The sequence below is a fragment of the Tauraco erythrolophus genome, chromosome 28, assembly GCF_009769465.1.
Source record: "Tauraco erythrolophus isolate bTauEry1 chromosome 28, bTauEry1.pri, whole genome shotgun sequence".
NCBI classification, from domain to species: Eukaryota; Metazoa; Chordata; class Aves; order Musophagiformes; family Musophagidae; genus Tauraco; species Tauraco erythrolophus.
The window spans coordinates 3,479,293-3,503,253 of record NC_141492.1 but is presented as its reverse complement, the minus strand read 5'-3'; the positions used below and the strand labels follow the sequence as shown (position 1 = coordinate 3,503,253).

At 47.0% G+C, this 23,961-nt stretch overlaps 1 protein-coding gene across 1 annotated transcript in view; it reads left to right on the top strand.

Annotated features, from left to right (window-relative positions):
• The window catches only part of PTPRS (protein tyrosine phosphatase receptor type S), a 92,963-nt gene that overhangs the window by 13,493 nt on the left and 55,509 nt on the right, over nucleotides 1–23,961 (top strand). The window contains exons 2-8 of the mRNA XM_086627518.1: nucleotides 1,527–1,672; nucleotides 2,630–2,771; nucleotides 10,795–10,983; nucleotides 14,352–14,360; nucleotides 18,160–18,177; nucleotides 20,682–20,792; nucleotides 23,173–23,184. Of these exons, the coding sequence (XP_086483644.1) occupies nucleotides 1,527–1,672; nucleotides 2,630–2,771; nucleotides 10,795–10,983; nucleotides 14,352–14,360; nucleotides 18,160–18,177; nucleotides 20,682–20,792; nucleotides 23,173–23,184 (627 nt within the window). The remainder of the gene's footprint in view (nucleotides 1–1,526; nucleotides 1,673–2,629; nucleotides 2,772–10,794; nucleotides 10,984–14,351; nucleotides 14,361–18,159; nucleotides 18,178–20,681; nucleotides 20,793–23,172; nucleotides 23,185–23,961) is intronic.

Here is a 23,961-nt window from a genome sequence, read left to right as displayed (position 1 = left end):
GCTTGCTCAGTGGCTTTTATTTATATACTGCTGGCCACACCGGGCAGGGAAAGGGGAATGGTTCCTTTTGTCTTTCGACCCCTAAAAGACCCTGGAGACTTCTCTCTAGCTGCCGTTTGCCCTTTCTTGAGCTCTTTGCTAGGCTGTTTGCATCTTGTTTTATAGACTCTGAGTATGTACATATAAATACACGCGTTTCAGAGTCATGTGGTCTGCTTTTCTCAAGAATAACAGACGGCAGCTTTATGATCTGAGTGATTTTATTTGAACACAGCTGTGGCCTTGTGATTTAAATATTTCAATAAATTTTAAACTAACTAGATGAGAGGAAACTGTGCAGGAAAAACAGGTTAGAGCACGGAAGGAGGATTCCCTGAGGGTAGAGTCGATGTGGGCTCTGCATGAACACTCCTGGCCTCGTCTTCCTCTCATGAGAAGGCCCTTGACACCTTCCTTAGCCAGAAAGCCCATCCCAGCATCCTCTCCCCTCCTTGCAGAGTTGCTCTTGAAGGCAATCAGACATGGATGGAAATCAGCAGCACGAGGTGAGGGAGAGGTGCTGCGAGCTCAAGTGTTGTTCCTTTGGGTCCAGGCTGGCTAAAATGCAGCCCCAGGCTCAAAGTGTGTTTGTTCAGGCATCACTGCACCTTTGAGCATCTGGTTATGAGAGGAGTCTGAGGAGCTTTTGGCTTCTCCCTTCAGCAACGTGAACTCCTTGTTTTTCTCAGATGTCTCATGATGAGAAGAGGGGAAGGGGGAACTGCAGGAGCAGACTGCAGACTTGGCTGCCATGCTCTTGGTCTTGACAACTGGATTGTTTTGAAATGATCACAAGTTTCATTTGTTGGGCTGTATCCTATCAACTTGCCTGTTGCAAAGGATGACGTGCCTGTTGCTGTGGAAGTGTGCCAGTGAGGGCCAGAGGAAAGATTTGCAGATGAGAACAGAGGTACTATAAGCCAAGGAGATTTCACGTCCTAAAGCCACTGCCATCAGCCTGTTTCACACTATCATCCTCGAGATCTATATGTGCTAAGATCCTGCTCCGTTTATTTCATGGTCCTTCTCTCACCTTTTACCCCGCCTTTGGTGTGTTCCTATAAATCTCCCCCATTCCTTGGAGTTTTGGTTGTCTGCTGGGATCTGGGCAGTGCAATTCAGTGTTTCTACGTGTTGTTTTCAACTCTACCAGCTGTCGGTGATGATCATTAGATGGGCTTTGCAAGGGCAATTTCCCCTGTGCAAAACAGTCTAAAAAGTCCACTTTTCAGAAGTAAAAGAGGCTTTGCAACATCATCGCGTTGAAATCTCTTTGTAGGATCAGGCCCTTGATCATTTTGTGCGGTAGCATCTTCATACATAAAATGGAGGTAAAGACTGTTTGTTCCTAAAGGGTCAAGAGGTTTAATTTCATCCAGGATGATTAGAGAGTAGCAGTGATAATGCTACTATTAATTACAAATGGTATTTGTTTGAGTTTGCCTTTCCTTGTGCCAATGATGATATTTCTTTTTTTTTCCTTAAAGGTCCCCCTGTGTTCATTAAAAAACCTGTGGACCAAATTGGTGTGTCGGGAGGGGTGGCCTCCTTCGTATGCCAAGCGACTGGAGACCCAAAGCCACGAGTCACCTGGAACAAGAAAGGGAAGAAAGTGAACTCTCAGAGGTTTGAGGTAAGAGATGTCCTTGAAATCTGTGTGTCTGTGACATGTGAAGAGAGAGAGACTGACACAAAGCAGCTGGTGCTCCTCTTTGGCCATTCTCAGACCCGATAATAAAGGGAGGTTTGGAAGGGGAGGAGTTTTAGCAGCAGGAGGAGTGAAATGCAAGCTCTTGGCCGTGTCAACAGCTGGGTTTGTTCCAAAGCAAGAGAGAACTTGGCTCACTTGTGTTATTGGAGTTTTTTCTTTTGGTTTGTTGTTTTTTTTCGCCTCCTGGGATATAGTATAAAGCTGCCTTCTTCCTTCTCTAAGAAACCCCAACTAAGCTGGTACTTCTTCAGCTCTGTAAATGCACCTTTCATACCCATCCATGGCTCGTTATTTTAACCCTGGGATAGCCTGTGGTAAACATTACGGTTGCTGGCAGCCAGACCCAAGCGATTGGTATTGTTTAGATAGAAATGAGAGTGGAGCAACAAGGACTAGGAGGTCATGCGATGGAATTTGCTGTGGGACTCAGTCCTGCCAGGCAGCTGTGTGCTGAGAGGAGCTTTGTGGCATCAGCTGCCCATGCAGATGGAGGAACAAGGCGGGGGTTCGTTTTTATTTTGTTTTCACTTGGTCTGTTTCCCCCTCCTTCATCACTGTTGTACTCTGAACACCCACCCCGCACACACCATCACCCTGGCTCGTTCTTTCAGAGCGTTCGAGATGTATGTAGCAGTTTTGGTGGGTCGGTGGTCAGGGATGGGGTTTGCCGTGCAACAGTTCTCTGTTGCCTTGAGGTCAGTGGAGAGGCAAGTTGACTGTGTTGGTTATGTGTAGGAGATTGTGGGGCAGCTGCTGAAGTGTGTTTGTGAGTGTGCGTGCTTGTACATACGCTGGTGCCTCCTTTAGAAGCAGGAATGAATCTTCTACTTGCAAGCTAAGGATGCTTACTATGTATGTGTCTCTCCCTTTATCCCTCAGACAATTGAATTTGATGAAAGTGCAGGTGCTGTTTTGAGGATCCAGCCCCTCCGGACTCCCCGGGATGAGAACATTTATGAGTGTGTTGCTCAAAACCCTCACGGGGAGGTCACCGTCCATGCCAAGCTCACCGTCCTCCGAGGTAAAGAGCATGCCTACCAGCCATGTGTCAGTGTACTGGGGAGAAGGGGCCCTTTAGCTTCTACCTTCATTCAGATGAGTGGGAACGCTGTTAAAAAAATGCATGGCCAAGGCACAAAGTCTTCCTTTTTTTGGTTTGTTATGACCTGTCAGATCTGTTTGCCCAGAGAGTCATAAAATTGCTATGTAAGAAACAAAGCTAAAACTGGACCACTTTAGGACGTTTGACTGGGTGATGTGCTGAGGTTCCTTCCAGCCTGAATTATCCTATGACTCTATAATCTTCCCTTCCCTCCAATAAAAATACCTTCCCCAGGTTTATAAGCAGCACCAGAAACTCCCCATCATTCTCCTCAGAAATGTGGCACCATTCATCCAGCCACCCAAGGACACCTTCTTCATTGAGGAATCACTTAATGGGCTGAGGCTAAGATGGTTATGCATCTGCATGGGCTTTCACGCAGTTGGTAGCAATGCCAGCCTCTTCCCTTGTGCACGATCCCTATTTGCTCTTCTTCTGGGCATCTTCCCTCTTTCCTTTGCTCCATGCACTCTCCAAGAAAACAGTTCCCCTCTCCATTTTGTTCTGGTTCTTTTTTTCACTTGTCCCTGTTATAGAGGATGTTTACATGGATGCCTCCTTCATGTCATCTGTTTGAAATATGCTCCCTGAACTTGATGTGGGGGAGGGAACAATATGCTATTGCTGTGGATGCCTCTGGATGTTTACTGTTATTGCCCCAGAGATCTGTAAAATCACTGTGTGAAACACTAAGCTGGGCTGCTTGCTAAAACTGACCCATTCTAGGGGAAAAGATGCAGGGTGGCCTCTGTTCAAACCACAGGGCAATGCAAGTGATGTTGGCAGAAAGGCCGTGGTGGGTAACTGCCCGAGAGCTCCTGAAGGGAGTTCAGCTTGGGAGCATGGGCTGTCGATGCAGCCATCAGCAGGAGGTGCTGTAGAAAAGCCATGGGCTTTTGGACAGGGGTACTTGCAGTAAGAGCTGTTACTTCTGCAGCAAGCATGGCTAACAACAGTTTTCGGTGCTCCAGGCAGTCTGTGGTCCTCCTAAGGGCAAGTGGTAGCTCTGCCTGTATGCAAGTTGTTTTTCCTTCAGCAATGTCAGTGTTCTCTCCAAGAGCATCTTAAATCCTTTTGTTTGAACAGGCAGTAAGCACATCCTTAACAGTGCAGAGCGAAATTTGTGTGCAAATCCCCAATGCGCAGCAGTAAATAAAGACCAGACATAAAGAGCACATGGCAAAGCCCTTGACCTCCCCTTGTAGTGGGGAATATCCCTTCTGCTGCCCACCTGGCAGGCTCTGTGTTGTCAAGATGCTGGCTGCCTTTGAGTGTGCGGGCCCGTGGTCCAGTCATGCCTGACAGATTTGTGTAGGTGCACTTAAATCTTTCTGTAGCTCCTTTGCCTGGCATGGCATTTAACCTTCTGTTAGCAGTACGTGGTGGGATGTATCTGTCAGGAGATTGGAACAGCGCTTTATGACAAGAGCGTGTCTAGCTGCAGTTATCCCAGAGGGCTGGGAGCCTTATTCTTCACTCTTATTTCCATATATTGCTTGGGAGCTCTGGCAGTTTGGGAGAAGTGCCCCTGCAATCATATTCAAAATTTCTACCCCTTGAATTTAGCTACAGGCAGTGGCAAGAGAGAAGGTTGGCCTCCAGCTGCTGCCCTCACAAGTCCCCTGGATTCTCACAGCGTTTTTAAGGCACTCTCCACCACCAGCAAGCTGCAGTGTATGGGAAATGAGGAGCTGAGCTCAGTGACTGTCCTTAGGGACCAACGTTCTTTGTAAATGCCTGTGGAGCTCTTCCTTCCGGTATCGGCATCATACGCATCAGCTAGAGAGACAGATGACAGAACAGGAGCTACATCTCCCCACTGCCTGACTAATTATGCACTTTGCTGATCCCGCCAGCACGTTGTTACTACGTGCTTTGCTCCTGCATTGTGCTCCTTTCACAAGCACTCCTGTCCTCTTTGCCTGCCAGGACCTTGTTCAGCAGCTTTGTTACCTGCCTGTGCAAGAGCAGCTGGGGTACCCAGTCGGGAAGCTCAGGGGAGCAGGAATTAGCTGCAGGCCTGGGCCAAGGCATTGTTGAAGAGCATCAAGGAGGCAGTTTTTGTAGCATAGCCTCCCCTTCCCTACTTGGTTGCAGTTATTCCATCCTTAATCTTTCCTTACCTTTCACTCGACAAAGATGGTCTCCTCTTTATCTGTGTTTTTTTAAGTGCTGGGAAAGTTGAAAGGCCCAAGCACAAATCCACTAATCTCCACGATGACAAAGTTAACGTGCTGGCATCTATTCCTCCCTTTTTCCTCCCCGCTTCTGCATTCACCCACTCTCCTGTTTGTCTGTTCTCTATCTTTCCTTGCAAGGCCTCCTCCTCCTTTCTGTCTCTCTTCTCTCACTTTCAAAACTAATGCTTAGCATAAAGGTGGGGGCTGCTCTGCATCTTGGAGATGAATGTGAGCTGTCATTTGCAGAAGCTGTTACCTTGGCATACTGTGGAGTATGGAAACCTGGGCCCCAGCTGCCACAGACTCTGCTTTGTAGTAATTCTGCACGCTGTTGTAATCAGTTAGACGTACACGTGTGTACCTTCGTGCTGTACACATGCATGAACAGTTATGGGGTTTCCTCAACACCAGTGCAGGCAGTCCCATGAACAGAAGAGAAAAGATAAGTATATTCTTCCCTACTAGATGCAGCTGCAGAAGGGATTGAGAGTAAATCCCTTTTTGCTTATGCACATGACTACTCCTGGATCAGACTCTGGTAGAAATCCGCGTGCGTTCACTTAAAAACAGGAAGCTGCAGTGGGGAAATCTTTGGGAGCTTCTGAGAAGCAGAGCTTGTGATGGACGTCGTTCAACTTACACAAAGTCTCTTAACGCCGGCTCTGCTGGCTTGTTTGTCCTTCCTGCTCTGCTTCTCCAGGGATCCGAGTTTTGGTAGTACTGTGGAGACTTGCTGTTCTTTCCACAGCTGGCTAGACGTAGTGCCTGCAAACCTGATTCCTGCAGAGCCCAAAGAAAAGGAAAGTAAGTGGTTTGGGGAAGCATTTTCCAGTTGTTGGTGACTCCAACTGCTGTCATTTTTTATTATAACTTAGGCAGAAAGGAAGCTGGTTAGCACAGGCACCCCAGCTCCCAGCTGGTATAGTTCCTGTAAGCTCCACGCTCCCAGGAAAGATATACATATTTTTTATTATTATTATTATTGCTTCCTGCATACAGCTTGTACTTTTGTACTTTCCCTCCACTTCTTTAGTGGCCCAAGACAGAGATTCTTGTGCTGCAAAGGATTGTCCTGTGCTGTCAGCAGCTGAGTGGGCAGAGAGTACAGGGGGGCTGGCTGCAACTTTCTGCCGGCGTTGCCTCCGCTGCTGGGAGGCACAGGCTGGGTTTCAAGCAGAGGCCAGCCAGGCTTAGTTCTTTGCTCTCTTGGAGCTGATAGAGAGGGAGTTCCGTGGAGGTTACCCTTTGTGAGTCATTAGTAAATGCAACATGATCCCATAAAAAACAGTGCTTGGTCCAGGTAAATGTAATGGAACAAAATTTACTGTGTCCTGATATATTGCTCACTGCATACTGGAAAATTGGGGAAAACTGGCTATTAGACACGTGAGGTCTGTGGTACTTAATACTGCAGTGTGATTCAGAGTGCTGTGGACAGACTTTCAGAACTTCTTTCTCTAGTGATTCCTTGTTGATTTCTTTTTATGAAGTGCTGATGCATTTCCCTAACAATTCTGGCCTGAAATTTTCCTCACATATTTCCTGCTCCAAGAGGACATCTGGTGTGGGCATGTGTAAAGTTCTATCAAGATCCCTGCTGTTTTGTTGGGTTTTGTAATTGTTGGCTTTAGATCAGCAAAAGGTAAACAAAAATGAGTTCTAGATGCTCGGCAGAAAGCATCGAGTCCTGCAGGAGCACATCTTAAAGAGGAGCTGGCCCCTCTGAAATGTTACCTCGCCACTTGAAAAGTTCTGGGCAATCTTTCTTCAAACTTGACTTGTTTTGCTTTTCTTGTAGTGACCTGGAAATCAGGCCACGTTGAAAGCAGACTAGTTCTGTAGCTTATGAATAATGTCAGAGTGATTTTAACTCAGATGCCTTTATAAGGAGGGTGCGTTGGGATACGTTAGTGTAGGGAAGGCAGTGCGTTACCTGCTCTGTCACGGGGTCCAACACACATATCTAAGTGTGTATTTATTGTCTATAAGCCTGCAAATTCTTAACAACATAGTTAGGCAATTATTATCTTCATAGTAAAACTTTCAGATCAAAATAAATGGAATCCGCAGACAGAGCATGTTGCTGAGACTCCTCCAAGTATTAAAATTGTCCTTGGCTGTGAAATAACAGTTAACTAAGACACAGGTACATACAAATTGGTGGAAATAACTTGTTGATGTAGTTTCACAAGGTGCATAATGCCAGGATACCTGTTGAGGAGGAGGCAGCTGTAAGTGTTCATAAACTTAATGAAAAGAACAAGGGTAAGTTTCAGGAGCGCTGGGGTTTGATCCTGATTCTGCTTAAAACTAGTGTCACTCGAGCTGCTTCATCTCCATATTCTTGGTTCTTGCACCCTGAATTGAGCGTAGCTGACTGCTTAGAGACCAGCCAGTGTCCCTGAGCTGGGCCGCGTGTCGCCGGAGAAGAGCGAAAAATTACTCCCCTTCGCTTCAGCAGCATCCTCCTTGTGGCGTTCTGCATTCAACAGTGCCTCTGTACGTGCTCACACCCTCCTCCTCCTCTAAATTATTAAACAACTGTGCACACCCTGCGGGAAAAAGAGCAGCAGCAACACCCGCTTTATCTTTCTTTGTCATCCTCATTTCCAGCACAGCTAATTATCTAAACACAGAGCTGCCACCTTCTAGAGCGACGAGGAGACGGCGAGCGCCGGTGTCTCCCCTCGCTGTAGCTGGTGGCCTTTGCTTTTCTCTGTGACCATGTGTGTGCCAGCACACGTGCCCAGGATGGTTCCAGGCGTGCCTCCCAGCACAGAGCGTGCCCTCCGGTAGGATTTATTATAAATGAACGCAGAAGTGGTCTTCTCTCCCTGCCTCCCTTCATCCCTCCTCCCCTCCTCTTTCTCACCCTACTTTGTTCGGTGGCCTTGAGCCAGCGTTTCATCGAGGGGGGAGCTTAAACAACTCAATCTAAGAGCAGATATGAATGAGATGTTTGGGATGCTTTGTTAATATGGCAAGTGCAACACATTAAAAATTTGCCAGTGTAAGCCAGCATGATTTTCAACAGCAGGCAGCTGCCCAGATGTGCCCTTGAAGCATCTTCAGCTTGCATCTTGGTTCTTTTGTTCTTGCAGTTGCCTGGGCTGCTTTTAGAAAGAGAATTCACAATCCAAACCTTTCCTTATTTATTTATTTGGTAACAGGTTTGGGCTGGTGTTTGGGGATTGATGGGGAGGATGGCAGGGCATGTGCGTGCATGTCTTGTGGGGATTGAGTTGAGGTTGTAATTGCATTATTACAGGGAATCCAGTTGTGGGGATGAAGGCAGTTTCGCTTCCCTGGCAGGGAGGAAATCTGAGCACTTGAATCAGTGCAATATGTGATGTTCAGAGATGCTTCCTCCGCTGATCTGATCCTCAAATCTGATCACGCCTCTGGTCGCAGTTGTTTTAATTAAACTCAGAGGAATTCTGCACATTGTGCTGCAAGATTAACATTTTTGTTTAATTAGAAACACTCAGTAATAATAGTTGTACCAGGCCTCCCCCAACACGTACACACACTCACACACGCTCACGCACACACCCTGCCAGTCAAGAGGCCTGTTCTCTCTGCGGATTAATTGGTTCATGAGATGAACGGACGCGGGTTTGAGGCAGGTGGAGAAGCATCACCAGGGAGCAGGATAAAAGCAGTGATCAATAATGATGTCATCTGCAGCCAATGCGGCAGCGGCTCCGCGGCTCCTTAACAACACACCACCGCCTGGTTAAATAGCAGAAGGGAAGCGAAGACGTTAAAAGCCTGGCTGAAAACTGGGCAAAGGCAAAGCAATTCCCAGGGCCCCTCTGTCCTGAGCTCACTCCTGGGGGGGCTGGGGTTTCGCAGCACACTTGATCTGCGAGAGCACACGCTGTTTGGAGACTCCTCCAACACCCGAGCACAGCCTGGTGAGCTGAGAGCTCAAAGGTTTGCTTCAGTCCCTCGTTAAAGATGTTCATGTTTCTATTTAGAGTGCAATATCTTGGTCTAGAGGTGCTTCAGATGCACCAAAATTACTGTGCCTTTGTACCACTGTGAGTTTGTCCATACGAGGAGATCCGTATTGCTTTAGCAGTTATAAAATGGTGCGTGTTTTTGTTTGTGGTCAGATTCCTTTGATATATGAGGAGAGGTGTGCTTCATACATTTCACTCTCCAGTGAGTCACAATAGATCTTTATAACTCTCCAACAATGGTCAGAGGAAGGAAACAATGCACGTTTTTAAACACACACAATTGAGGCATTTAAACTCTTTTCTTCTCTGCGGTAATAACAGCATTAGACAGGAGTTTCTTGGCCCGGCTATCAGAGCAGTGCACAAACCTTTAGCTCTGCCTTCGTGATTTTCATGGATTTTTAGAAGTTAGTGAGAGGCACAGCAGTGTGGAGTAGCTCTCACCCACATCGTGTGTGTTCGGGGCTCGCGTGGAGCAGTACTGGCGGTTCTGCTTTGCTCTCACAGAAGAAGGCACCCACCATAGCAAGGCCACCGGGCTTCTCTCAAGTTCCACTGTCTCCAGGTTCAGCCATACGTAGTTTGGCTCCATTCCCACTCATGAGCTCTTGTTGGGTTTGCTGGTGGCAGGGATGTTTCCCAACCAAGGCAGGGGTTTCCAGCCCATCTCTGCAGCCGTTGTGAGAGCTCCTGTTGCTTTCAGTGGGGGGCTGATTGTGATGTATCTTGCTTTTTAAAAAATCCCAACTTTTTTAAAACCTCTGTCTTATTTCCCTTCTGTTCCCTCACCTCCTTTTGGGATGGATTCAGTGCCATAGATTCCCGAGGCTGTGATTCCTCAACATGCCTCATTTGAAATGACAGAGAAACCCTATAAAGTCTCACCCTGGCGCCAGCATCCTCCTTCCAGGCTGTCCTCTCCCAAAAAAACAATTTCCTGGGGGGAAAAAATGGCATGTTCCTGAGCTGTATCAGCCAGCGTAAGACAGCTCTCTTCCACATGAGTTAGGAGGTGGTGATGAAGATTATGGGGGAAGCACTGGGGTTTTGTGTTAGCTTTCACAAATTAGTCAGCGTCGGTCAGGATTGCCCTCCTCACCCTCATTAGTGAAGGCAAAGGCAAGATTGAGAGGAAGCAGGAAGCTCAGCTGAGCCTGTCTTCTAGGTGCTGGTGCCACATCCCTCTTCTTCCAGGGCAGCAGCGCTCTGAATTAATAAATGGAAAAATCACACCCTGTCTGACAGCACTTGGCTTATTGTTGTTATGTGTGTCCCCTCTGATAACTGCAGCTGGATGGTATTTTCCTCTCCTTGCTCTCCCAGTTTGCACTGTGGCTTTGACAGGTCTTTTCATGATTTCTCTGGTGCGGTTTGTTTCGTACGGTGAGGTTTGGAGGGGGGAGGTGAACCCCTCCTTCTAAATGTGCTCTGCAGGGCAGGGATCTTTGCCACGCGCGTGCACAGCTTCTGCTGGGAAAACAAATCAGTGCGAGTCACTTACCTGACAGAGGGATGCAGTGCAAGACCTGGAGAAACTTGGAAATGGCTCTTGCCATGCCCCAAAGGGTTTAATAGGTCGCATTTAAATGTAGAATCTTTTTGTGGGACATTAGAATAGTCACACGAAATGGGCAAGCTGGTAAATTTTACTTTATAATGTGTTTTCACAAACCATCTATGGACCATTTACTGTAGCTGTGTTTTAAATTGCATTGCAGAGAGCACTGATGCTTCCTCCTTCGGCTGCCCGGTCCCTCGTACGGCTTTAACCACTCTTCCTTTGTTCTCTACCACCAGAGGACCAGTTACCTCCTGGCTTCCCAAACATTGATATGGGGCCCCAGCTGAAAGTGGTGGAGCGGACACGAACGGCCACAATGCTCTGTGCGGCCAGTGGCAACCCAGACCCAGAGATCACTTGGTTTAAAGATTTCCTGCCGGTCGACCCCAGCGCGAGCAACGGGAGAATAAAACAGCTGAGATCAGGTAAGGTCTCTGTGGGAGATTGGAGGAATTGAGACCTAGATAAGGCCATGAAGAGACTGCTTAGAGGTTTCTGAAGCAGAAGAGAGGGCTGATAGACACCGGCCCTGCTGCTGTGGATTGGGGTGTTAGCTTTTCTTTGGTTTGGGGACTAGCATTCTTACCCAGGGAGTGGTTGGAGTGTTTTCCCCTCCAACCCATCCTCCTGGCCTTCCCTACTGCCTTGTTGATATAAGGGGAATCACAGCAGGGAAGCTGGTTCCCATCCTGGAGATGCTGGATAATGGTACGGCTCAGGGGAAACCGGGGACTGGATGGGGGCTGTGGGTTTCCTTCTCAGACCATGAACTGGGTAAGGATGAAGGGACTGCGACAGCGGACATGGCTTTTTAGGCCACACACACCTGGTACAGGGTCCACAGCTCAGCCAGCCTCTTACTGTCGAAACATGATCCTGTTGGTGTAAACTGAGCCTCTCAAAGCTGGCGCTGAAGAACAGCTCTTGCAGGATCTCTCGGCCATCAAGTTCCTGCAGTCATCGCTGGAGAGCAGTTGTGAGCGTTTTGGAGTGACCCCTTGGTGCTCAGTGGCAGTGCCCATGGAGTGGCTCTCCATGAACAGATGTACCCCAGCTCCATGGCTCTTGTCAGTTTTCCGTCTTTCCCCATCTGCTTGTCCATCTGTCTCTTCTGTTTGTTTTATGCTTGTTGTTTTTTGTGTGTGTGTCAACGTGAGATCTCTTAATACTCATGTTGCAGGAGCTGTTCTTATACTTGTTAAACCGACCAGTTCACTGTGTGGGTGTGTGTGTGCAAGGAGGGCACAGGTATATATATTTTTGAGTACTACTGATAAAGCACTTCCATTTCTCAACTTAAAAAAAACTTTCAAAAGTTCCACCTTTTGACCAAAACTAACCAAAGCAATAACCCTTTTCAAATACTGCTTGGAGTGGCTGCTTTGAGACAGCCTAGAGAAAACGTGTCTGTGTGGTTGGACCGAGCAAGCACTAGCGTCACTTCAGCTACTCAGAACATTCCTTTGGCCGAGAGAGATGGAGCGTTTTCAAGAGTCTTTTTTGGCAAAAGAACAGCATTGTCGTAGGCAAAGGGAAAGCAGAGGCTTCGGTGAAGGAACTGGGGTTGCTCTGTTCATAATAGACATTTTACAAACCAGCCAGTCAAGTGGTGCCGACTACTTCTGCCCAGATCGCCGCTGCCTCTGAAGAAACCAGTTCTGACTACTGGAATGCTGGATCTGAACATCACAGAATGGAACCGCCTGGTTTTTTTCCTCTTTCCCTGTTTGGCAAAGATTCTATATAAAGATTTTTCAGTTCTCTGGGCCACCAGTGGAAAAGATTCAGTATAGTTCCAGTTCAGTGTCACTTTTCTACACCTGCATAAATGCATCCTTATTCAGTGAAGCAAACGTACAAGCAGATACTTAAACTGTTTTGTTGAATTAGAACAGATTGTTGAATCCCACAAACACGGATGAGATTGACCTCCCTGTTTCATCGTAACAGCTGAGGCAAATGCAAATAAAAAAAATCACTCAGCATAAATAATGAGAGGTAAACTAGAATTATATCATGCTCTGTGACCATGATCTGAAGTGTGAGTAATGCACAGGCAGATTATTTTTAATACATTTATCATCTTGCCAGAATGCCTTTATACTCCTTAACTGGGTTTGAGCTGATGTTTTGCTTAAAGCCACCTGAGTGCTGCATTTTTATTCCAGTGAATTAGTTGGCCTCAGAGTGAACCCTTGGCCTTTCTGATAAATTGGAAGATACCTGCTGAGAATTAATCTCAGTTACAGCTGCTTTGAATTAGTAAACTGGTGAAACCCTGGAGCATCCTTTTTGTCCTTAGGGGTGGAAACCTGTTGCTTGTATGAAAGGGAGTGCAGATTCCTGGACAGTCAGGACTTCTGAGTTCTCCCATTTCGTCTACTCTTACAGCCTTTCAAAACTTGCATGTTCTGCGATGCAAAGGCCTGTGAAAATGCAAAATATATTAACGTTAAGGTCATCTGTACTATGTTAATATTTCGGTCAGTGGAAGGAGGTTTGTTTTAAGACCAAGGCAGAGCAGATTCTAGCGTGTATTTGTAACCTGAGTGTGATGTGCAAGGCGATGCCTGTTTGAGTGCTGATGCTAAAGTCAGAACTTAATTTAATACATTTATCTTTCCAGAAAACAAACTTTGCTGCCCGAAGTGTGGCACTAGCACACGTTAGGGCATTGGATGCTTCAGGACACTGCTGATGAGCTTCAGTGTCTTTCACCCCCGGGTCATCAGTATGACTCCAGCCCTGCTTCTTGGGGATTAACAGTGACACCCACCTAAGGGGTGTTGGACAAGCCCTCTGTGAGTGGGAGTGCAGGGAGGAGGAGTGACCCTGCTGCTAAACCACAACTTCATCGCTGCACCTGGTGCTACCAGGCTTAGGACAGAAGCCAGCGACTGTGTCCTCTCTGAAGACTTGGCTGCGCGCTGGTCCCTGCCGGAGGCTGGGACAGGGGCAGGCTGGGCGCGCAGCGGGACGGGACAATCACCCACATTCTGCTTTGGAGATAAAGTCATCAGGCTAGCAGCCGTGCTGCTGTAGTGTGGAGGGTGTTAAGAACTGAATTTATATCAATGTACGAGTTAGTGGCAAACATGCAAATGAGCTCATTAAAAGATACAAGTGAAATGTCATACAGAGAGCTCTGCAAAATTGGGTAGCCGTGTCCAGATTTGGTTCTCATTTATATTAAAAAACCTGAATGTTTCGCTGGCAGTATAAACGGACCTCTGAGACCATGGTCATTATATTCACATCTTCCTGGGGACCCATTATTTTATGGGTCTTCAGTATAATTGAGAAACAGGTGATATGTCATTAAGAGCTTTCTCTTCTCCTCGCCATCTCCAGATAAACTTTCCAAGCAACTGGAAATCTTGTAACGCTTGGGGGTTTTGACTGAATGAAGAGCTGAATTGTCAGTCAAAGGACAAGAGGAAGAACCTCTGTATAGGCACCAGCTGCCCTTAGATGTACATGAGCATCTCAGCCTTAGAGACCCAGGTTGTCTAAGAATTTCAGTGGTCTTGGTGGTGGAAGAGAAACAGATATTTGTGCTTAACCCCAGTGGAAGCAGTTTCAGGACGTTTGAGGTGGAAGCCGATGTCCTTTGCACAGCCGTGCCATCTAGGGGGAATGAGCAGCCTGCAGCCACCTTCTCCCATCACAGAAACACTAAAACCTTTTGTGTCTTGTGTGTTGTCTTCTGTTTTCTAAATAACTGGCTATAACAAACTTAATTTTTTCTTTCTTTTCTTTTTTTTTTTCTCCCCCCTACTTTTTTTTCATTCAGAGACCTTTGGTAAGTCTGTTTAATTACAACAAAAAAAAAAAAAATCAAATGGAAAAACCCCAAACCTGCTAATGTCCAGATTTGTAACCCTTGCCCTCTAAACTAATTCCTTTGTAACAGCTTCTTGAGAGGCATGCTATGCATTTCTTCTACTAACTCTTCCAGTAGGGATATTCTGCCCTCTTAATGAATTTCTGCAGGGGTATTGCAGGCTACAAAAAGAATAATAATCATCCTAATTAATATATCTGTATAAAGAGATAACAGCTAAACATGAACCTCCTAACATTGGATAGATTTTTTTTTTTTTGCAACTTAGCAACAGTTGTCCTGGAATTCCCCAATTACACAATAGCTTGTACCCTGGAACTGTGATAATTGTGTTCACACCTGCAGGATGTCTTGGAGTTTCACATCTAACAGGGTTATTGGCATTTGCAGAAGGGAGAGGTGGGAGTGCAGCATTTTCAAATTGAAGCTGTAAATCATGGGTCATCGGCTATGGGAAGGGGTTGAGCAAAGGAAAAGCCCCCCCCAGCCCCCTCCAGATCATCTCAGTCCGTTGAGAAGCCCGGAGCCTGTCTGCAGAACTCACGTCAGGGTTCCCCCCTGTGCCAAGTCCCCTTTTGTTATTAGAGATGCAGCAATTGCAGCTGTCAGCCGGGATCCACGTTCTAAAATTGCAGAAGACCCTTGATGATTGCTTGCTTGTTTAGAAGAGAAGGCTCTCTCCAGCCCTCGGGAGAGGAGCGTAGCACACACGTGTTCTCACACGTGGCCTGACAGAAGGTGGGGACGTGTTTTTTGTTATTACCATGGCAATGGTGACTTGCCTTCTCTCTCTGTTTTCAAGGTTTGGAGAATCCGTGGGCAGTTTGGTGTGTGGGAAGTCAGAGGACGGGATGGTGGAAGAGCAGATCCTGTCCTCTGTGACAGAGGGGGACACCTGCACGTGGTGTTCTGCCTGGCACCATCTTGGTCCTTTATAATCCAGAGGCAAGTCATTTAAGCCGCTTTTTGCCTCTGCGGCAGAACACTAGGCTGGCCATCTGGGCTCATGCAGCCTCAAAATTTGCCCTAAATAGGCAGCTTTCCAGATCCTGGGAGGCTGTGGAAGGCAATATGAATAGTTTGCACGTGGCCTCTCAAAGCCAGCTTTTCACTTGGAAAGTCAGCATCCAGTGTGAGTTCTTCTTCCTTTAGTTTTCCTGCAAAGCCGGTGCCCTTATTCTGCCCTGGACAGTGGTTGGCCTCGTGCATTTGCCCACGTGCTGTTAGGACACCAGGCAAGCTGGCTGTTGAACACAGGTGCCTCCCCTCCTGCCCCACCACGAGCCCTTATCAAATCTTACAGGACCTGTCAGAGTTCCTCAGAATGATTCGTTTATTTCAGATCCTCTTCTAGCACCATCCTGCCGCCCCTGTGTTGGATGTGAAGCTGGTTAGATGTGAAACTCCAATAGTGAAAATCTACCATCTGTGTCCCTGCCGCCACCCAAACTGCCGTTCTTTCCTTGCGAGTTACTTGATTTCGTTTTGATTCAAATTCTATCCGCTCCATCCGTGGTGTGGAGCATCTTTCAAAACGTATTTCGCTCCCCACCTCTGTGTCCCGTGTGCCACAGTTAGAACTGGAAGGACCCAGGTGGCTCTGCCTGGCTTATCTTGCTCTCCAAGAGCACTGTCTCCAAGGCGGTCTGTCTCCAAGAGCTGCTGACAGCCTATTTCCAGGGGCAACACTGATGCTTAGAGGGAACAGGGAATAACTAACCTGCAATGACCCGGGAAGCCAACGGCTCTGTTGTATCTGTGCTTACTTAGCTCGAACTTCCAGTGTGTTTCTCCTGCCAATTAGAGCAAACCTTTGCAGGAACTTGCCAGCCCTAGCCAAGGCCAAAGAAGCTCTGATAGCGGTGGGTGATGTTGGGATCTCTTCCCCTCCTCTACCCTCTTCCCATTGTTCCAGATTTGTGCCACAGATGGCAGATTTTCACTCCAGTTTGGAGACAGAAAGGTGTATCAGAGGCTGTTTTTCTTTCCACTGAATTGAACTGTAACCCTTTGCTGCTTAGTCTCTCTCTCTCGCTCGCTTTCTAAAACCTTCCTGCCGTCTCCTGCGTGGAGATCTGCCCAAGTACACGCTCCCCCTCCAACCTCTTTCTCTTTCAAGCGCTGTCTCTCCAACCTTTGTCCTGAGAGCTAACCAGCCTGCTTTATTAACTTCAGCTAGTCTTAACCCTAACTAGATGCTAACTTTTCTCTAGCAAATAACCTAACCTCTTAACTAGAAGCTGAGTATAACTAGACTCTAATATCCTAACACTATAATACCTCCTTTCCCTCATCTCCTTTGAAAAATAAAGGTGAATCATAATCAGTATCTGTAGATTTTTACCTTCTATCCTGAAAATGGAGGATTGAACCGCAGCACAAGAAGGATGAACAAGGTTGAAGGATAAGGAGGGAAGGGGTTTCCTGGTGGTTAAGGCAGAAGATTGGCACGCACGAGGCTTTGACTCCCGTTCTTGCCTCTGCCACAGACTTCCCTCTGTGACCTTGGGCAAGTTGCTTCGCCTCTACCTCAGTTTCCCCATCTGTAAAGTGGGGGTAATAATGCTGCTGTACCTCACTGGGGGAGAGGAGAGAGTGTAAGGCTGATATTTCTCATGTAATGTGCTGTACAAGCCCTGGCTGGGAGGTGCTGCAGAACGACAGCGTCGTTGCCGTTGCAGAGAAGCTCTTGCATTTCTCTCTAGAAGGAGACGATACTTGTAATTGCGGAATCTGCTCTGTTCTCAGGATTGGGGTAAAAACCAACCAACTAAACCCCCTTCTTTGATAAGCTGTGTGACAAGTTCAAATGCCACTGTGAGCAAAAGGACCTGCCGTGTTTTCAAAGGAAGATGGTTGCAACCTCAGGAGGTCAAACGGAGGGACAGTGGTTTTGCCTTTGCCTGTGGCATGGCTCACCAGCCACAGAGGGACTTCCTCTCATCTGGGAGACATGCCTAGGCAGAGGACTTAGGGTAGGCACTTAGAAACAGTTGGAGGGGGTTTGAATAAAAATAACCCGAGGGAGATGCAGTCAACAGGCAAGGGTAGCAGGACTCTCCTCTCGCCATACAACCCTCCTCCTGCACTGGCATCAAGGAGGCTTCCAGAGCAGTTGCATGAGGTGGCCTTTTCACTTGCACAGTGGCATGGCCTTCTGCAGTGCAGGGCATCTGGCTTCAGTCTGTGCAGAGCCACTGCAGGATAACTAAAGGTCCTGGTAAGGACACCCATTGAACTCCTTGCACATCTGTGCCGTTAACTAAAGTTTGGAACTGGGAATTTGCTAGCAAAGGTGGGATCAAACCTGCAGCTCTTAATTTGATGCAAGGTGCCTGGATGTCCATTTCCCTGTCTGGGCTAACACGGCCATAATCCCAACCTTTTTCCCTGGGAGTGATGAAGACGAATGCAGGTTCGCCATATATTCTGCAAGTAGCAAGCAGCAGTGTTAGCTGAGAGCTTGAAGACTTTCCTTGCACTCTTAGCAACAAATTGGTGCCAGTCTTAAGACTTTTCAAGCCAAGTGCAATGGAGGTTCTGTAAACAGCCAGCTGAATTGGACTGCTCTAAAAAGGGCATCCCCACCTTGAGTACCCTGAACCCTCTTCATTCTGTCCCTGTAATTTAAGATGAGGTAGAGCAGGAAGTTTCCTACTGGGAACTGTCTTCCTTGACTCAGGTCCTTTTCCCACGGGCAGTCCAGGTGTTTGGGGGTTTACAGTCTTTTCACTTATTTTCTTTGTTTTCTTTGCAGAAGGTACACCGATCCGAGGTAAGACACCCCCAGCTCACTCACTCACCCACTCTCCAAACACTTCTCTCCACTCAGTTCCCGTTTCATTGACCTGTGCTCAATACAGATTCTTGTTGTTGTTGTTGTTATGTTTTCTTGTCCTGCTTCACCTCTGGATATTTCTTTTTTATACCTGTCTTTATTTTATATATGGTTATAATGTCCTTTTTTGTTTGCTGGGTGCACTTGGTAATACTGATACTGTAATTTTAATAACGTCTCAGGCTGTGCTGCCTCAGATTTATGGCAGAGTTTTATAGAGCTAATCTCTCCAGGACTGTGAAGGACTGAAGTTTATCTCGAGCATTAAATGCTATCAAAGCTTGGTAAATACTTAGGACCTTCTCTTGATTGGTGCAAAGTGCTTCCGAGCCATTGATGGTGGTGAAAGTTTTCCAATCTTTTGCTCAGTCAGATCTTCAGCCCTTACTGTCTCAGCGTCCTCATTTGTTTGGCTTCAGAGCCTTCTTTCCCCTTCCTCTCCACTCTCTTACCCTTAGGTTTTTCTGGGAAAGATATCCATGGTAAGTAGCTTCTGTGCTGTCTCTTTAGTGGAGCCAGAAAGGTATTAGACCTCAAGCTGTCATTGAAATTCAGCAGGAGTTGGATGTGCACCCCTTGGAAGACCCTGCTTTGGTTTTATCTGCACTGGCAAATATAAAAGTCTGTAATTCTCTGCTGGTAAAAGCAACAGGAGGTGCTGTAGGTGAGATTTACTTTTTCACACATCATCTCTGTTGGCTCCTGACAAGTGCTGAAAACTCATTGACCTCTCTGCAGTATAATTTCCATCACTGCATTCACCAGCAAAGCTGCAGTGGTCAGGATGAAAGGGGTGAGTCCTTGTTCCCCGGGCAAAGCCACCTGCCTACGGTTCGTGGTTCTGTCCTGCTCTGCAGCGTGGCTTTGTCTCCCTTTGTGTGCGCTCAGACAAGTGATGCTCGTGAGCCACACAAAAAATTTGGCTGCAACCAGTGGAAGCAATCCATAGATTTGTCCAAATTAACAGAAATTTCTAGGAAAACTTACTGACCAGCTCTCCACCGACATGGAGCTTTCCGACGACAGAGCGTGCTCGAGCTGTAGTTCAGTGTGAAATACGCTCAGCTGGTGTCCCAGTGTGAAGCTTCAGTCTATTTGATTTTTAACTCCTGTTAGGCTGAAATACCCACAGATTCTTTTGAAATGAATCAAGTTTGGTTCAGTGGCTTGGGGGGGGTATTTTTGGTTTATAAACTCTATCTGTTCTGCCTTTGGGAGCTCCCAGGCGCAGCGGGTGCTGGCAGGAGTCGCACTGTCACACCCCAGCCCTGTCATAAATACTGTCCCAGCCTCACGTCTTCCCACGCAGCATCCTTTTTCACCCGTGCACACGCAGAGGAACACGAGCTCCTCATCCTCCTCCTGTGAACACACTGCTCTTCCCTTCCTGAAGAGGCTGTATCTGCCACCGACACTGATATCATTTGCACTTTTCTCACTAAAGATTTTATCAATATTACGCTGAGCTGGAATTGGTTGGTTTTCATATTTAGGCTTTTTTCCCCACAGATGAAAGTTAAGAATCTTACCACATATGAGCTCTGTCCATATCTGTAGTATAATCATGTACTCCTAATACATAAAACATTTGATAGCCTGTTGAATTATTTATATAGTATGTATTTTAACTGAAGTTTTGCAGGGATGAAGCCTTCTGAGGTAAACGAGGCAATTTTCTTCCATGTAGTTACTTGCTGCATATCTCTGCATGTTTGCTTACAGGAGTGTTTAGTATGGGCTCTGGGTATATCCTTGTAGGCTGCAATAATGTACAGGTTTAAGAAAAACCTTCATCCTTTTGGCCCAGTCAATGTAAACCACACAGGCAGTTTTGAAGTTCCAACGTGGTATTTACAGGGTTTTCCTTTGGGAATATTCACTGACGGTAAGGTGCTTTTCACACGGACTCTTGGACTCTCATCTCCTGCAGGTTTCCTGTGAGTCGGGTATTTAGGCACAAAACAAAGGCAGCGGTGATAAAAATGCTCCAGGGATCCTCGGCAGCGGGTGGCAAAGCCTCTGACTTTTATGGTCACTGCTTCGAATCGAGCAAGGGAAAGTCAACTGCCTGCTGATAGATTTCAGGGGATCACAGTAATGTGGGTTATTGAAGTTGATTTTAGGAGTGCTGGTGCAGAATATCTGCATTGCAGAAACCACAAAAGTTGATACTTTTGCTGATCGTTTCGGTACAGAGAGTAACACTTAGTACAGAGGGGGGTATTACATTTCCTCTTCCCGTGGGGTTTGTGTCCAGCCGTAGGCTGAGCACAGACGTTACTGATATCGGCAGAGGGCTCATAGCCCAGGACTCCCAGGCAGTGGCCCAGTGTGCATTAGCCCAAGGGGAACAAAAAGCAAAACACTGTCGCTCTTGCTCTCTCTTAAAAACAAACCGGTGATGATCGTGTCTTTGCTGCGGTCTTCTTCTCTCCTCCCAGGTGGGCTGCAGATCGAAAGCAGCGAGGAGACAGACCAGGGGAAGTACGAATGCGTCGCCAGCAACAGCGCCGGCGTGCGCTACTCCTCCCCTGCTAACCTTTACGTGAGAGGTAGGGAGCGCATCGGCTCGCAACGCTGGGAAATTCCTCCCTCCCCACGGCCTCCCTTTGTCCCCGGCTGCTTTGAGTGGATCCTGTCCCGGAGCGCAGGGGAAGCACTGGTGTTAATTGGTTGGACCCTCACAGTGCGCTGCTGAGCTTGGAGGGGGGGTCCTGGTGCCCCCTGACTTCCTCCCCATTGCCGGTGGCTCCAGCTACTGCACCAGAGTCACAGAGCAGCGATGCAGGTGTCACCCTCAGAGAAGTCAAGTGTGACCCAAACCAGTGTGCCCAAGAATCCACCAGCATCAGCCTGCAGAGCCCAAAGGGGAGGGAATAGCTTTGGCTGCAAAGAGCCCATACTCCCCTTTTCTCCCAAAGGATCTCTGCTCTCTGGACGTGGGAAGGGTTCAGTTCTGCTGGTGCGGGTGTGAGAGGAGGGGAGGACCCTCTCAGCCCCCTCCACTGAGCGCTCTGTCCCCCAGATCTTACCAGATTGCAGCAGGAGGGTGCCTTCTCACTTCTCACCTAAGTCCCAACTGGTTTTCCCTTTGCCAGCAGTAATTTGTCACTGGTTCCCTAGGCATGAGCGCTGGCCGTGGGCACAGACTTGCAGAAAGCTGGAGATGGCCAGCAGACATCTCTGCTGCAGTGGCAGATTCCTTCCCCCATGTAGCACGGGGAACAGATGACAGGGGCACTGGCTTCTGCTTGATGCCTCCTCGATGTTCTCACCCCCAGTGGGGCAATGGCCTTTCCGCTTTCTTTGTTACCTTATTTTAATCTCTCTGACCTGTGATGTTTTGTGTGTAGCTTTGGTTTAATATCTTTCCACAGCAAAACCCTTTTGGTAATGAGAGAGCAGGGCTGGTCCTTCTCGCTTTTTTTTAAAAAAAAAAAAACAAAAAACAAACACATTGGGAGGAAAAAAGGAAAATTACATCCCAGCAAACTGTTCCCATTTCCATCCCATCGACAGAGGAAGCGCCTCCCACCTACACTCACGTTAATTCTGCAGTCAAATGCAGAGCCATGCTCCTGTGTGCACTCCTTTCTCTCTCTCTTTCTCTCTCTCTCGTGTCTCACGCTCACTAAATCACATGCACATGGAGAGAAGGCTTTTAATAATTTAATGTTTCCAAGCTAAATTTTTAAATAGCCTTTTGTGGCCAGCTGGAAAATTGCGTTTGAAATTTGCCCCGTCGCCTGGGCCCCGAAATTCTTCTTTTGGGAACGTAAATCTGGATCTGATACTAATTCAGGGCTAAGTCCTTCACAGACAGCTTAGCTGGAATGTTTTGAGTTCTTTTTTTTTTTTTTAAAAAAAAAAAAAAAAGAAACAGGAAAAAAAATGTGGGGATTTTTCATTATTCTTTTCTTTATAAAATTTCCTCTACTTTTCTGGCCACTCGGAAACTACCCTGGAGACAAAGGTTGTAACTGTGGAGTTGCTTGTCTCCGCACCAGGAGAGGAGCGGGCTCCGGGGGGCTAGCCCTCTGGGTCCCAGTTAGCCCGTGTGTGCCCGAGCCTGCCCGAGAACCAGAGCCAGCGTTAGCCGGCCGAGAGAGTGCAGAAATCACCGTGTGAGCAAGCTCGGCCTGTGGTTTGGGTGTTTCTCATGCTGTTTAATTCCTTGTTTCTTGTGTGTTAATATCGTGGAAAGGTAACAAATTTCTGAAATGGATTTGCTTTGGTGGGAGGGAAAGTTCATGCACATTTTTCTTCCCGTTTTTTTTGTTTTAAGAGAGTCTTGAACACTCTTGTGTTTCCGATTGACTTGTTTCTCCCATAACATGCTTGTCTCTATAGAACACCTGGGATAGGAGTTGTAAGTTTTAACATTGCAAGGAAATGTTTTGCTTTTGGTTTGCTTTTCTTTTCTTCTTCTAATTATTTCTTTTTCCTTATTCAGTCCCATTGTGGAGTTAGCAGGGGCTGGGGGGAGCACGGGCTGGGGGGAGCGGATTTCCAAAGCTCGGGATCTCCTTTCTGTCGGGATCTCCTCTGCCTGGTACAGGTTCCGCTCCCCCTTCTCTAAAGAGCAGGTGGACTTCAAGAAGTGAGAACTCCTTTCTGGGGTTGGCACCACTGGTGGGTGCTGATTCCGAATCAGGATTGCTCACAGTCTGTCCAGAGCTTGGTCGCTCTTAAACCAAAGGTACCTAGCTGGATGGGAGGGGGAAAGTTAGGAAGGCAGGAAAGAGGGTCGTTACTATCTTCATTTTTTTTTTTTCCTTTCTTTTTATTTTGGTTAAGAGAAAAAAAAAACAACAATCAATTTGCAGCTGACAGCCTTGAGAAGGCCTTTTTTTACTCTCTCTGTGTTTCCCCTATTTTTCTCTTCTCCTCATGTCATTGTGTTCCGCATCAAACCCCCTTAACATCCCTCAGAGCTACGAGAAGGTTGGTGTGGTTTTTTTCTTTTTTACTTTCTTTACCCACATTTTTACATTCTTAAGAGAAAAAAAATAAAATAAAAAAAATAAAAAATAAAAAAAAAAAAAAAAAAGAGAAAAAGCAAGAAATCTTTAAGATGAGCGAGACCCGCCCGTTCCCGGGTCTCGCAGAGATGAGTTGAGTTGCATTGTGGGCCTCTCTATGCATCCTTTGGTAATGTTGCTGAGTTCTTGCACTTTTTTGTCGTCATGGTTACCTTGCCGTTTGGACATTGGGCCTGATGCATGATAGGAGAATGTAACAATCTTCTTTGCATGCCACTTTTTAAATTAATTACAAATTATTTTTTCTATATATAAATATGTCTAGTTTGGTTTGGTTTGGTTTTTTTTTTTACAATTCTGGTTTATTTGAAGTGGATTTACTCTTACTTTCTAAATTTTCGGTTCCGTTGGGTTTTTTGCTTTCTCTTGAGTTCCTGTTTCGGTTTGGATTGGTTATGCCGTGCTGTAGTTTATTCCAAACGCATTGTGAGAAGCCAGTGTTCCTGCCCACCCGGTGGTAACTGAACTCCTCAATCCCTCCAGGAGGAAAGGAGTCACACAGCTCTAACGCCTGTCCGTGGAAGCCCTGCTATTTGGGATAAGCCTTTGTTTTACGGGGAGGGGAGGGATCTGGGAAGTGGAAAAGATGGTCAAGAAGCCAGGGTGTCGTTCCAAGAGTTAGAGCAGACCCTGGATCACGTTATTACTTATTTCTTGGAGGTGTGGCTCTTGTTCCACA